Below are 16,042 nucleotides of genomic sequence, written 5' to 3'. Positions count from 1 at the left end.
ATGGATGAGGGTTGAGGACAGGGGAGGGGGGAGCATAAGAGAATTTGACATGATAGGCAAGAGGATGAAGCGAGTGGCAGAAGCAGGTGAATGGGTGGTCTTAGGATTAGGTGCGGAGAGAGTTGGTGCTGATTGTGGACAGGGTAGGGTGAGAAAATCGTTTGTGTGGGAAAAGAAGTGGAGGCCACTTCTGCTCCCCAATGCACCCTGAGAATTTATTACCGAAACCTGTATGCAACTCAATAAATGCATTAGAAATGGCAATATTTGCAATTTAAGTGAATAAATTTGCTTATTACATGAATGTTTTCTTCTCTAGAACATGTTGCTCTTGATAATCCAATCCAAACCAGTCTTTCTGTCATTTCATGGAGCCAATCTGTGAACTACTGGTAATTCAGTTTTGTAGCTGCATTAGGGTCTGATCAAGAAATGTTTTGGGAATCCATCATATTCTATCTTCTCAAGATGCTACCACAAATGAATACAATTATTTAATATTTGCGCTCTCCGCATGCATTTGTTAATTGGATGTATCACATGGTTTTAATTATAGCGTGCTTCATTCTGCACCAATCTCGGAGTCCTGTTTAGCCACATGTGAAGTCCCAGAGGACTGGAGAATAACTGTGTTTAAGAAGGGCAATGAAAGTGATCCAGGAAATTCAGGCCTGGTGATCCTAACATCGTGGTGAGGGAAATTACTGGAGAAGATTTCTAGCGATAGGATCTGGAAAAGCATAGACTTATTAGGGGTAGACTGCATGTGGGGAGGTCATGTCTAACAAACTTAATTGAGTTATGGGAGGTGACTGACGAGGAAAGTGCAGCAGATGTGGTCTTTGGTAAAGCATTTAATAAGGTCCCAGATCAGATGCTCTTTCAAAAGATTCAATTTGTAAAAGATATTAGTGAGGCCAAATGATGGTAAAAATGGACAAGACATTGGTGAGGCTAAATTGGGGGTATTGTGTGCATTTTTGGTCACTTAACTGCAGGAAAGATGTCGATAAGACAGAAAGAGTGCAGAGAAGATTTTACGAGCATGTTGCTGAGATTTTAAGAACTGTGGAACAGGGAAAGGCTAAACAGGGTTAGGATTTTTATCCCCTGGTCTGTAGAAGAATGAGGGAAGATTTGATTGAGGTATATGAAATTATGAGGGGGACAGATAGAGTAAATGCAAGTAGCTTTTTCCACTGAGGGTAGGTGAGTTACAAGCTAGAGGACATGGGCTAAGGGTGAAAGGACAGAAGGTTTGGGGAACATTAGGGGGAATTTCTTCACACTGGGAGTGTGGAACAAGCTACCAGCTGAATGTGGACTCCATTTTAGAATTTAAGGAAAAATTGGACAGGTACATAGATGGGAAGGGAATGGAGGGGTATGAACTGGGTGCAGGTCAGTGGGTCTTGGTAGAACAATAGTTCGGCTCAGACTAGAAGGGCCTGTTTCAGTGCAACCAGTATTCTATAGTTCTATTCAGGGATGTAGAAATATATTGGGTTTCTTCACCACCGCTGGATCAAAATCCTAGAACCCCTGCAATCTGCGGAGACTTGGAAGATTGGATCTAAAATTGCCTTGGTCATCACAGACAAGAAGTAGTGGTGGAGGGATGTTCGCCTGTCTGGCGGTTTGGGATGAGAGGTGTCCGCGGGGATCATTGCAGGGCCCTGTGTTATTTTTGATGGGCATGAATGACAGATGAAAATGTAGATGTGATTATCAGCAAGTTTGTTACAATGCAAACATTAGCAAAGTTGTGGACAGTAAGAAATCTTACCAAAGGATGCAGCAGGACACATTATTAGAGTTCAGTACCAAGGAAGAGAAACTCGACCATGTTGGGTCAGACATGGGCTGACTCATACATCTCTGCAGGACAAGGATTTGCCTTACTTGGAGCTGCTGGCACAGTGTCTGTCTCACAAGTAATTTTTAATGCTGAATTTTAATCATAATGTTGAATCACCTTGAACAATCAGCAGTGTTTTTACCTCTGGCTTGTGGACAATTTTAATGGGCTCAGTCTGAGTGTATGACTTGAGGTGCTGGAAGGAAAGTTTCTGCCAAGAGGCTGTGAAATGACCCAAGTAGCTGCGTCAGGGGGTTTGATAGCTTTGGACAGGAGTGCCAGATACTTGAGACAGATGATTTCAGACATGCAGCATGCCTAAAACATTTCCAGGGGTTAGCTGCAAATGACTTAATGTCGTCAAGAGTGAGGCAGCACAAAGTGCAGGTGGAAACAATCATTTATTCGCTTTAGGTGCACAACCAGTCCTTGCATGCTGCTTCTGACGATCAGGCATTCGCACTGAGGCTGACGTTCTAGTTTGAGTCTGAATGAAGCATAGCTCCAAATTTACCGAACCTCGCCGTCTCCAGAAGTTGGTTTGGGCTGCATCCTGGAGCTTTGCTTGCTGAGCTCCCTTCTCCCATTTCGGAGACGCCCTCCAGATAGCAGATAGACGGCAGCCACCCTCGTCTCTTTCCCCTCTGCCCTCCATCCCCTCCCTTCCATCTCCCTCCTCTCCACCCCAACCACCCCCCCCCCCCCACCCTCCACCCCTGGCATCCGTGCATTCGTGAGCAAATTCGATGGATATCAAGTTGATCTTTCTGTTCTTCTCCTTCGTTGTGTCCCCGCTCGCAGGTGGGAACCACACCGGCCGCATCAAGGTGGTCTTCACTCCCACTATCTGCAAAGTGACGTGCACCAAGGGGAAGTGCCACAACAGCTGCCAACAGGGCAACACCACCACCCTGATCAGTGAGAACGGCCACGCAGCGGACACTTTGACAGCACGGAACTTCAGAGTGGGTGAGTCGAACCAAGAGGTGGTGTCTTTCTGATGAAAAGTTGAGTCAGCCTGGGAGAACCAAACAGATTTCAGAGTGAGCCCTTGAAAGCACATAGCATGGTGAATGCAATATTCAGCTGAGAATGTAACATGGGGAATGTGCAGATTATTGAACTAACTTTACTGTTAATAAATGCTGAAATTTAACTTTTAATATTCAACGTCAATTAAAATTAAGTGAAGGTGCTTCAAATTGGTTTTTATTTCTTCCTTTCAGCCAATTGATATTTCCTTCCTGACTATTTGATGCAAGACATTGCCTCTTAGGTCTCTGGCATCTCCGTAGGTGAATGCTTGAATGAAGTAACATTTCAGAATTCCTGATGCAGCTGCCGCTAGACTTTTAATTGTCCCGGCAATTCCCTTGACCAAAAATAATTACTGCTCAGGTTTATTTAAAAAAAAACTCTCTTAACAAAATGATTCTCACTCACAAAAGCCTAGAGGCTGTGTAAAGAGTGAATTGGACAGGGTACTTATCTTATGCTTGAATGTTTTGGCTCAAGTCTGTGTCAAGGGTGAATCAGCTGCTGAGCAAACCATTCCTTTGAGCAGATAATTTCCTTATGAATGGAATCATCTGCTCTGGGTTAATAATCTGGCGTTTGTTAGTTCTCTGTTTTGCGGTTGGTTGGACTGGCCATCCTGCCATGGGGTGCAGAGAGAGAATCACAAAGTGGTTGGAAGCCGTCAAGGTGCCTCCATAACCTGCAGAGTGATGTGCCCAAGGACAGACTTTAGATGATGCCCTAAGCACGGTGAGGATAGTTATAGACTTTGGGAAGAAGTTTATCTTTTGGAGTCAGTGAATTGAATGCGTGGAGATGAAGACCCTTAGCAGCCGATACTTGCTCATTTGTATTGTGTTGACTGAAACAAGCCCTTCTTCTGCTATTGGCAGATAATGCGCTGTTTAAGGTCCCCGAGTATGTGGTATCTATTGGGATTGGTAGTTGCCGGATAAGTAAATTTGCCCAGTTGCTTGAGATGGCGTGATTGGCGAACTAACTACTAGGGGATGCTGATTTTAAACTTTGGTATTTTTTAGCCGATTTTTTTTTTCCCCACACTTTTTTTGCCGGATGCTTGAGGCTGTCAATCACTTGAATTCCAGATACTGGGATTTTACTGTATTTGAATACTACATCTTAATAACACTGCTGCTAGTTTGCCGTCATACTATAAAGAACATAGAACATTACAGCTCAGTACAGCCCATGATGTTGTGCAACCTATGCAAACCTGCTCAAGAGCAATCTAATCCTTCCCTACCTCGCACCCATAATCCTCTATTTTTCTCACATCCCTCTGCCTGCCTATGAGTCTATTGAATGTTCCTTTGTCCCAGCCTCCAGCACCACCCCAGCGTTGCATTCCAGGCAGCTGGCACTCTCTGTGTTTAAAGCAAACTTACCTCTGACATCTCCCCTAAACATTCCTCCACTAACCTTAAGCAAATGTCCTTTGTTACTTGCTATTGTTGCCCTGAGAAAAAAGGTGCCAGCTGTCCACCCTGTGTTTCCCTTGTAATCTTGGAACATAAGCAATAGGAGCAGGAGTAGGTCATTTGGTCCATTGAGCCCACACTGCCATGCAATGAGATCATGGCTGATCTGATGATAGGCTCATCTTCACTGATCTGCCTTTTCCCATATACCTCTGTTAAGACATGTCTCTTGATGTAATAGATGAAGTCCTAAAGAAAGGGAAAGGCTAAGACACATTGAGGCTTAAATAGCTTGTTAGGAAAGTAGCTTAAAAAAAAGGCTTGCAGCATTTGGGTTTCATAGATAAAAAAGCATGAACATTTGTAAAACACTGTTTCAGCCAGAACTGGACTATTGCATCCAATTCTCATCATTGCATTTTTGGAAATATGTAAAAAAAAACTTGAAAGGCACAAAGAAAAGATTCAAAATGCTGTTCCAGGAAAGGATGGCTCGATGTTTTGTGGAAAAGTTGGGGAGGTACAGAGAGAGGGCACGGACTTGAGGGGCTGTAGTCTTCTGTGGCATTTTAAAAAAATTCCAGGGATGTGGGCTTTATGGGCTGAGCTAGCAGTTAATTTCCCATTCCCAATTGTCCCTTGAGAAAGTGATGACGAGCTGAACCTCTTAAGTGGCTTCTTTTGTGCTGTTCTTATTCTGTTGATCATGGGGAATTGTCATGGCCAAGAAAGCCTGAAAGGCAAGTTTCAAAAGGGAATTGGATAAATATTTGACAGGCAAAAATTGGCAAGGGGGGGAGAAAGGGCAGGGCAGTGGGACAAATGGAAAGAATGTAATGGCTGAATATCCTCATCTCTTGATAACCCATTGTGTGATCGTGTCAATTAGAAATAATAAAAGCAGGTGGGGTTAAATATAACCTCTTCCCCCACCTAAAAGAAAATAACAAACCCTGTAGAAAGACGTGTGATGGAGTTCTATTATCTCATGTTGTATTCTGACATCTTTTTCAGATGAAATAAGATAAAGGTAAAGGTTCTATTATTGTCACATAATACTACTTTTAGAATGTTGCATACTTGAAATTATTTAACATTTATCTACCGGAAGGCAGACAGAGAGTCGCCACTTTGTCCAGCACCCCTCACAGAAACCTACAGCACTGGTGTCCCGAGGCAGTCTCCCCTCCAAGTACTGACCAAGTCTGAGCCTGCTTGGCTTCCGAGATCAGACACTCTCAGGCGTATGCAGGCTATTGGGCTCTGGGAGCAAGTGGCACTCCCCATATTTCTCACACATCTTGCCTCAGGTGCTGTTTATGTAAACATTGATAATTCATACTGAATTGATCATTCTTCTTGAGCAGAATTAAATCTGCCCCAAAACTGGGAGCCTAGAAAATAAATAGTGCAGCAAACCTCAGAAAAATAAAATTTGGACAGATTTAAGTGTCTGTGAAATAGAATGAAAAGGAAAGAATAACAATGTTGATGGATGCTTGTCAGCTGAAAGGACATCTTCCTGGAGTATTCTTTTTCAGTTACAGTGCGGCTCTCACAGTGTGTCATCCAATGCAAGAATTCAGTTCCAGGATAGATGTTGTAGTGGCAGAGGTTTGTCCAGCATAGAAACAGGTCCGATGCCCACCACCTCGATGTTCCGTAGGTGTTTATTTGTTTAAAATATAAAGATCTTTGTAGTTTGGCTATTTGTCAGTTGACACTAAAAAAAAATTGGAGTCTCCACTGAAAACTCCTAGGAGTGTCTTCTCCTTAAGCTGATCCCTGCTAACTTCCACTCCGCGGGGTATGGGTTTAAAAATGGATTCCAGATACTTAGTTAAACGATGTTAAAACGGTGGCTATTGACATAGAACATACAACATAGAGTGTTACAACACAGAACAGGCTGTTCAGCTCATGATGTTGAGCCAACCTAATATATAACAAAAATATATTTAAAAAAAAAAGAAACCCTCTCTACCTCTCTATTTTTATTTCATCCACATGCCTAAGAGTCTCTTAAATGCTCCTTTGTATCAGCCTTCACCACCACCCCTGGTGTATTTCAGGCACTCGCAACTCCCTGTGTAAAAAAAAAAAAGCATACCTCTGATGTCCTCCCTTCACTTTGTATAGTGTTTTGTATGGTGTTTGCTACTCTCGTCCCGGGAAAAATAGTGCTGACTGTTTACCTTATCTTTGCTTCTCATGATCTTGTAGACCTCTATTAAATCATCTCTTATCTTTCTTTGGTCCAAAGAGAAAAATGCCAGCTCTGCTAACGTTGCCTTATAAGACATAAGACGTATTTTACAATCCAGGCAACATCCTGGTAAATCTCCTCTGCACCCTCTCCATAGCTTCCATATCCTTCCTGTAATGAGGTGACCAGAACTGAAAATGAACATGATGCAAGTGACATGTCCCAACCCTCTGTGATTATGTTTAATCAGTGTTAAAGTTTTGAGCATTTAGGTTAAATATCTTAAACAGCTTGCAGGTGTAGATGGAAGGGACCTTGTGTCTGAACCAAGAGAGGAGGGAGTCACTGTGAGGCAGTACCTGATGTGGGTTTGCTTTCAACATGACTGATTTCAGACCTGAGGTAAACAACATGAGAGGGTTTTCAAATCAAAGCTCCACCTTCTGGTGAAATAGCACTGTGTAAGCAGGTAAGTACTGTAAGGTAAAACATCATGAGATGGGAATGTGTAAGGAGTTACCCTGTACAGGGCTGTAACAAGATGTGAATGCATCCTTGTACTTACAAGATAAGAGAGACATTAATGGATTGAGAGGCAGGAAGCTAGCAGGGAAAGGATAGCAACAGTTTTAGTCATTGGACAAGTAATGATATGATGATGTTTGTAAGGTAAAACATCATGAGATGGGAATGTGTAGGGAGTCACCCAGTACTAAGGAGTAACAGAATGCATTCTCCGACTAACTTTGTTAGTCGCAAGTGTTACAATCCGGTAATAAAGAACAAAGAACCCTGATTTCGACTCAGCCTGGTGTTTGTCTCACTCATTCATGAACAAAGCAGACCTAACATGTTCTAAGCATGTATCCAAGGGTATAAAAAATCACCATTTTGCTGATAACGGCAGAATGCATTCTCCGACTAACATTGTTAGTCGCAAGTGTTACAATCCGGTAATAAAGAACAAAGAACCCTGATTTCGACTCAGTCTGGTGTTTGTCTCATTCATTCATGAACAAAGCAGACCTAACAGTACCTATTGTTGAAGACCTTGTCCAGCTTGTTGCAGCTGCCTCATTTCCTTTCCGAAGTGAATGTGCTGCGATCCTGTTCCTGGTATTTCTGGGAGATGGTGAATTCCCCAATGTGTTCTGTTGCTCAAAGCTGGCCCTTGTGTTTACAACATAAAATAACACGGAGATGGAGAACCTGGAAGTGATTATTTTTCTGGGTGTCAGCAAAATTCTGTTTAATGATAGAGTTTAGACTTGTATATTGTTCTTTAACCTCCCCATGTCAATCCACCTAAACCTGCTCCTTTTTGAAAAAGGCAAAGTTATAATTGGACAGTGCCAGTCCTTTAAGGTGGAGATGTCTCAGCTATCATCTGGTGCATTCCATTCGGGAGGAGAGAAGACACTGAAGACAGAACTCCCTTGATGACTAAAATGATATAGAGTAAAATGGAGCAAAATAAGGGTCAGATCATAGGCACCAAGTTGGTAAAAGGACTGGAAAATTGTAAATGGCAAAGAATGGACTGGGAATAAACTACATCCTTCCTGTAATGAGGCAACTAGAAATGAATGTAATATTTCAAGTGTGGAGTTTTATAGAGCTGCAATATTTCCTCACACATCTTTAACTCAATCCCCCGACTAATGAAAGCTATCAAGCCATACGCCTTATTGACCACCCTATCAACTTGTGCAGCAACCTTGAGGGATCTATGGATGGACCCCAAGATATCTCTGTTCTGCACTGTTCAGAATCCTGGCATTAACCACACACGGCACCTTCAATTTTGATCTTCCAAAATATATCTCTTCATGCTTCTGCAGGTTGAACTCCATTTTCCACTTTTCTGCCCAACTCTGCATCCTCTTTATATCTTGTAACCTACGACAACCTCCTACACTATCCACACCTAATAACAGAGGTCTACACGATTCTGAGAAGCATAGATAAGATGGACAGCCAGAGCCTTTTTCCCAGGGCAGGAGTAGCAAACACCAGAGGACATCTGTACATAGTGAAAGGAGGGAAGTTTAGGGGCATCATCAGGGGAATGTTTTTTTTTTACACAGAGAGTTGTGGGTGCCTGGAATACCTTGCCAGGGATATATATGGATGACACTTTCCTTATTCTAATATATCCTAATTTCAAAGTATCATCTTCCAAAAGCATGAGCTACGATATTCCAAATTTCGATCTCTTTAATCCAATAAATCCAACTGTGTGGCTGCTGCTTTATGTAGCTTTAATTCATTGATAAAATGGATAAACATTTTGCATAGCATCGTATTAAGACTTTCATAATGATGAATAACAAAGTACTTACTGTATAATAGAGATATAAAACTAATATAAACTCAAACTTTAAAGTGATTCATATCAATATAGATAAACAAATTTAAAGAGAAACATAATTCAAAGAAAAAAATTTTCATGCTCATGCCTTCTCTACACCCTGAGAATAATGAGCAAGCAGTTAGTCTGGGCGGATATTACAACCTATTACATCATAGTCACTATGGTAACACTACAAACAATAGTTCTCTTAAAGAGATAGACACAAAATTAAGGTTTTAACCTTTTCAAGGAATGGGTTGGAGGTTGAAACATTAGGGGCATTTAAGAGACAGACAAGCACATGGATGAAAGAAAAATGGAGGGTTTTGAGGTCAGAAAGGTGTAATTTTTTTTGTTTCTTTTTGGTGACATCTAGCTTGTCACAACATTGAAGGCTGAAGTTCTTGCCACTGTGCTGTAATGTTCTATGTTCTACCTCCATCCTTCGTGTCATCCGCAAACTTACCTATCCACCCCTCCACTCCTTGGTCTAAGTAATTAAATATCACCAAGAGCAGGGGCTCCAGAGCAGATCCCTGATGAATTCCGCTGGTCACCAACCTCCAGGCAGAACACGTTCCATCTACTGCCACTCTCTGTTCTCTCCAGGGAAGCCAAGTCTGAATCAAAGCAGCCAGGTTTCCATACCTCATGACTTTCTGAATTTTAATGGAAGAGGATGCAAAGAGTTCTAACAGAGGGATTAAAAATCATGAAGACTATTCACAGATTAGTAAGAGCAGAACTGTTCCAGTTGCACAGGGTTGAGGTTTTCAGGGACATGGAACAAAGGTGATTTCTAAAGAAATCTGGTGTTGCGAGAAAAAGTGCTTTTACATCCAGAATGGACTACCAGAAGTAATAGTCATGTGAAACTCAATTCTGGCATTCAAAAGGGAACCAGGTAAGTATCCAAAACGAATGACTTTGTAGGACTATGGGGAGAAGGATGAGCTGATTTGGTCTCGCATTAGCTGCTGTGGTTGTAACAAGTCTTTGCTATCATTCTCCCTATTTTCTATCTCACCACCGAGTTTTAATAATCCTTCTGCACTCATTACTGCTTATCTTTCTAAGTTATGTCTTCTTTTCCTTCTTTCATTCTTTAATTCCACAAAGCCCACCATGTTTTTCAAAAATGCAGGAAGTTCTCGTGGCAGGTTCATCTTTGAAGCAGTGCTGTCTTCTAAATGTTTTTTTTTCTGGCCAATCCCACGCTTGTGTACATTCTGACCTCAGGCTTGAGGATTTGACATCGATACCGTTTGTTGCTTTGGCTGACCTCTATTCTGCGGGTTGCAGTCCTTGTGATCAACTCTATGCAACCCCAGCCACTGAAATCTGCACGTGGAAGGATATCTCAGGAGCGCCAAATTGCAACTGAAGTGAATCCGAGAGAATCCGCTGCAATGGTTAGGGGACAGGAAAGAGAGAGCTGTTTGGCAGGGAGGCTGTTGGTTGTGGTATGACGAGTGGTGGGTTGGAGAGCTGAGTACAGTGAAGGGAAATGTTCAGGCTGGAACCTGCCCAGGATAGTATTATAAAAACTATTCAGTCTACAAGCTCATTGTTTTTTTAATTTTTTTAAATTTTTCACACTATGAACCATATTGACCAAAATACACACAAACATTTCCCTCTTGAATATACACAGTGCCATTTTCTCCCCTTTTCCCCCCTCCCTTCCCTCCCTCCTTCCCACCCCCCTCCCCACCCACTAAACGTATACGATATATTAAACCCATTAAACAATGCCATCACACAATGAAAATAAACAAGAAAATTGTGTCATCTACTTTTACACACTGGGTCAGTTCATTTCGTCTTCTTCTCATTCTGTCATTTTAGGTGGTGGAGGTCCGTGGTAGGACTTCTCCGTTCCATGTACGGTTCCCAAATTTGTTCGAATACTGTGATGTTATTTCTTAAATTATTAAGAACATCTCATTGTATCCCTTGCTGCTTAGCTTTGATAATGACAGGTTGTATGCATTTCTCAGGATGAAACAGATCCCTTAACTTATTTTTTTTAAATAATTTCTTCAGACTTTAATGTGATGACATGCTTGGAATAATGTAAAGCTTATTCATTATTCAGATAGAATTAACCTTTTTAACGGCTCCAAAGGTAAATGTTTGTTAAATGGTGATGGATTGAAAGATTCAGGTATATGTCAATAGCTGAAATAGGTAGAGCAAGCAGTAAGGAAAGCTGCATCACTTGCTCCAGGGCTCTGGTGAGAATGTATGTGGAGTATGGTTTACAGGTCTGGTTTCTCTACCCAGAGATCAGTTGCAGTGGATCCATGTTCAGTGTGATGAAAGATGCACCATTTTTACAGAACTTCATGGTATATATGTGATGCTAACATTTCCTCTGCTGGGCGTGTCTTGAACTAAACTATGGTAACACTCAAAGTAAGAAGTTGGCTACTTGGGACAGAGCTGAAGAGAAATATCTCCACACAGAGGGGAGTTGAGTTTTTATAATTCTATACCCAAGAGGCTCAATTGCAGAGAATTTGTGATTTGTGATTTTTTTTTGTATTTTAAAAGGATAATGAGGGAAGGCTTTAGGGCAGGAAAATTATGCGGAGATGAAAGATCAGCCATGACGAGGCATGCACGATCGCAGAATTTTTAAATAAAACTCCCGTCAGCTCCATTTACAGGCCATTTAAAGCCTGTATGGAACTGATGACAGTCAGAATGGGTGATTGGACCCCACAGGAGTGCTGTGGCTCCGCTCCCTGATCTCTGTGGGCCCGCATCAGTAGCAGCACTGCTCTGACAGAAGCTCTGCCCACCATCTTCCAATGACCGTAGTTTTACCTAAAATTCTGAGAGACCTAACGAGGGTTGATAGTTCAAATTGTGGGTGGTGAGAGGAGGGTGATATGAGGTGAAAGGTTCTTTATTGATATGTGCTGCTGGAATCAAATATAATCACTATGTTTTGGAGACTTTTAGATCGGCATGAACAAAATGAGGATAAATGGGATTTATGCAGATGGGCAAAACTGTAGGTGTGGATGTGATGGGTTGAACATAGGAACATAGGAAGTAGGAACAGGAGTAGGCCAAAAATGGCCCATCGAGCCTGTTCCGCCACTCAATACGATCATGGCTGATCTAATTTATGACCTAACTCCACCTACCTGCCTTCTCCCCATATCCCCTAATTCCTCTATCATGTAAAAATTTATCTAACCGAATTTTAAATATGTTTAATGAGGCAGCCTCAACCACTTCCCTGGTTAGAGAATTCCAAACATTCACTACTCTCTGGGAAAAACTATTTTTCCTCATCTCTGTCCTAAATCTATCCCCCGAATCTTGAAACTGTGTCGTCTCATTTTAGTTTCCCCGGCCAGCTCAAAAAACCTTCCTACATCTATCCTATCCATACCCTTCATAATCCTATATGTTTCTATAAGATCTCCTCTCATACTTCTGAACTCGAGCGAATACAATCCTAGACGATTTAATCTTTCATCATAAGTCAACCCCTTCATCCCAGGGATCAACCTAGTAAGCCTCCTCTGGACCGTCTCCAAAGCCAGTATATCCTTTCTCAAATATGGAGACCAGAACTGGACACAGTACTCCAGGTGTGGTCTCACCAGTACCTTATACAGTTGCAACATTACCTCCCTACTCCTGAATTCAATTCCTCTAGCAATGAAGGCCAACATTCCATTTGCCTTCTTAATAACCTGCTGCACCTACAACCTAACTTTTTGCGATTCATGCACAAGCACTCCCAAGTCCCTTTGAACAACAGCATGCTGTAATTTTTCACCCTTTAAATAATATTCAGCTCTTTTATTTTTCTTGCCAAAGTGGATCACCTCACACTTACTAACATTGTACTCCATCTGCTAGACCTTTGCCCACTCATCCAGCTTAACTATATCCCTCTGCAGACTCTCCACATCCTCATTACAATTTGCTCTTCCACTCAATTTGGTGTCATCCGCAAACTTGGCTACACATCGGTCATGTTGAAGGATTTGATACGATGCAATATATCTGTGTAACTCTTACCTTCACCCTCTGTGCTACCACCAACCTGGTTAAGCTCCCACTCCTCCAATCCATTGGCTACTCAACCCTTGGGCCATCCATCCAACTCGCTGAACAGGCAGCCTCAAGGCCCCAATCCCCAAGACCTTGACCCCAGTCCTTAATTTACGATATCTTGGCCTTCTGATCTTTATCTTTGCAGGTTCACTGCAGGAATGCTATGCAAGCATGGGTTACTGTGGACCTCAATTAATTTATAGGGCAGTCTGTGCTGAGGACAAGAAGGTGATAAGAGAGCGGGAAAGAGAGCGAGAGAAAGAAATGGAGTAAGATGTTGCTGTTGAATCTGTCCACTATCATGGAACAATATACAGTGATTTTGAAGAGATCTGCCCACAAACACCTAGGGGTCCCTGTGGTGAGAATTTACTTTACATTCCACAATCTGAAGAAAGCACATCAGAGCCTCTAATTCCTCAGGAGTTTGTGGAGGCTTTGAATGATATTGGAAACCTTGGCAAACCTTCTACAGATGTGTAGTGGAAAATTTGCTCACCGGCTACATCACAGCCTGTTATAGGGGCACCAATAAATTCCTGAGCAGGAAGTCCAGTACGTCACAGGCAAAACCATCCCCACTGTCAAGAACAACTACATGGAACGCTGCCGTTGGAGAGCAGCAGCCATCATCAAGCATCTACACCACTCAGGACATGCTCTGTTCTCACTGCTACTATCAAAAAAGGGGTACAGATGGCACAGGACTCAAACTTTCATGTTCAGGAATAGTTGCTACCCATCAACCATCTGTCGCATTAACAACAGATTTAATCAGAAACTCAATTAAGGACTCTTGCTTTGCATATTATTTATTTTGGAATATTTATTTTTTTATATTTGTACAGTCACTTTGTTTGCATATCTTTCTCTTGATTTCATCTCTCTCTGAGTACAGTTTAATTACCGATAGGTAGAAATTCTGCCTCGCCCATAGGAAAAAGAATCACATGGTTATATGTGAAGTTATGTACATGTACTGTAACAGATTTGTGTTAATACTAATCTTTAAAGTTATGACTATCTTAGTAAAATTAGTGAGGGCTGGATTCAGGGTTACACAGATACACACAGTTGCACTCAGAGGAGAGGCCATTTTCATCTGGAAAAATAGGGCCATAAAGCTGAAGTGGTTTCTTAATTGAAACTCAAGAACAATTGGTGTTGGTTTAAAAGCATTTGTGTGTGCAGACATAATTCTGCTAGCAGTTGTTCAAACAAGGAGGACTTTTAATTCAATGATTAACAGACAGGAAATCTCAAGAGAGAATTTTTTGAACAAGGGGATAAAATGTTAATTATTTTCCCAACAATTTCTAATCCTCTCAGTGCAAAATTTTTAGGATTTTGCGAAATAGAATCCAAGGTAAATGAAGTCAATTTTGATAGTGATCATGTTTGCATGGCTACTAGCAAGGCCTTGATTATAGTTACTGTTTGATTAGACTTGGTTGCCAGCAGGAGGCTGACTCACAGTGTGCAGATCTGTAGTGGAGACTTGCAGCCTCATGGTCTGCCTCATGGAGCTGTTTACAACAATTTTAAAGTAAAGAACCTTTTCTTTCATCCATGTGTTGTCTAAGAACTTAAACATACAAATACAAGATGAAACAGTTAAAGCAACTGATAGGACCTTAAAACACAGAGTTGCCATGTCAACACATTAAGACCTTATTTTGAGAATTTGGATGTTAACCAGCGGTCTTGGCTGTGGACAAAACTGAAATGTTTAAGGATTATTAAACATTACAAGCTGATTCTTGTGAGGGTCGCTTAAAAGAAAATATTGTTTCAGCTCGTCTATCTAATTCAAGTATTTTGAAAAACTTGGATGAAAAGTTGGCTCATTTGCAACCCCAGGAAAGGGAACAAAAGTTAATTTTAAAATTTAAGGACATTTCCAGATGTGCCACAGAAAACTTCAATAACTTGTCACCATGTTGAAGGTGCAAAACCTATCAAACAGCATCCATATAGAACGAAAATTGGAAAGTGTAAACTGGTAGATGAAGAAATTGAATATATTCAAAGATTGATATTATTAGCTCTTCTACTTCAGATTGGAGTTCACCTTGTGTCCTGGTATCTAGGCTCCAATAGCTCAGTGGTTAGAGCACTGGTATTGCAAAACAGGGGTCGCGAGTTTGTTCCTCACTGGGGCCTCATTTCTGTAAGGAGCACTGGACAAAGTGGCGACTCTGTCTTCCTTACGGTAGACAAAGTTAAAGAATGTCTGTTACATTCTGAATATAGTATTACTTGACAATAATGCAACCGTTACCTTTTTGTTACCTAAATCAGATGGGACAGTTAGATTTTGCACTGATTTTTGAAAAGTTAATGCAGTGACAAAGACAAATGCTTATCCATATAACCATATAACCATTTACGGAGTGGAAACAGGCCATGTTGGCCTTTTGAGTCCGTTTCCCTATCCCTGGGGTGGATCATTGTGTGAATAAGATTGGAAAAGCTAAATTTCTTATGAGGATAGACTTATTAAAAGGTTACTGGGGTGTTCCGTTAACAGAAAGAGGAAGAGAAATTTCCACATTCGTAACACTGGCAAGTTTATATAAATACAATGTTTTACCATTTGGAATGAGAAATACTCAAGGAACATTTCAAAGAATGATTAATTCTGTGACTCAAGATATAAAGCATACAGATGCTCATTTTGATGATTTGGTCATGGGAAATGAACACTTGGGAAGCACATATGTTTGCAGTAGAGAAATTATTTAACAAATTTTTAGAAGCAAAACTTACTGTTGATTTAACTAAAAGTTAATTTGGTCATCCGACAATGACATATTTTAGTTATGGTGTTGGTCAAGGAAAAGTGGCACCTGTACAAGCGAAAGTTCAGACAATTTTTGAGTTTCCCATACCCACGGGTAAGAAAGCTGTTAGGAGATTTTTAGGAATGGTTAGGTATTATGAAAAGTTCTGTAAAAATTTGGCGGAGATTGAAATTCCTCTGACTAATCTTTGGAAAAAGGGTGAAAAGTTAATTTGGACAACCAGATGTCGGGAAACTTTTGACATACTGGAAGCCATTTTGTGTCACAAGCCTGTGCTTAAAT

The 16,042-nt window shown here is 41.2% G+C and overlaps 1 protein-coding gene and 1 long non-coding RNA gene across 7 annotated transcripts in view; one reads left to right on the top strand and one right to left on the bottom strand.

Moving 5' to 3' along the window:
- The window catches only part of ltbp1 (latent transforming growth factor beta binding protein 1), a 408,702-nt gene that overhangs the window by 104,717 nt on the left and 287,943 nt on the right, over positions 1 to 16,042 (top strand). For 5 of the 6 annotated variants that reach the window (XM_069930946.1, XM_069930944.1, XM_069930945.1 and 2 more), the window contains exon 4: positions 2,660 to 2,827. In XM_069930946.1, the coding sequence (XP_069787047.1) occupies positions 2,660 to 2,827 (168 nt within the window). Of the gene's footprint in view, positions 1 to 2,604; positions 2,828 to 16,042 lie in introns of those variants that run through there. The other variant, XM_069930947.1, reaches the window with a different exon arrangement.
- On the bottom strand, positions 2,579 to 8,980 carry LOC138760391 (uncharacterized). The gene is made up of 3 exons (XR_011355584.1): positions 8,863 to 8,980; positions 7,557 to 7,729; positions 2,579 to 2,876 (listed from the first exon to the last, which is right to left on the bottom strand). It is a non-coding gene; the product is annotated as an uncharacterized lncRNA (long non-coding RNA).

Source organism: Narcine bancroftii, chromosome 4 (assembly GCF_036971445.1).
Source record: "Narcine bancroftii isolate sNarBan1 chromosome 4, sNarBan1.hap1, whole genome shotgun sequence".
NCBI classification, from domain to species: Eukaryota; Metazoa; Chordata; class Chondrichthyes; order Torpediniformes; family Narcinidae; genus Narcine; species Narcine bancroftii.
This window is presented reverse-complemented; position numbering and strand designations above follow the sequence as displayed.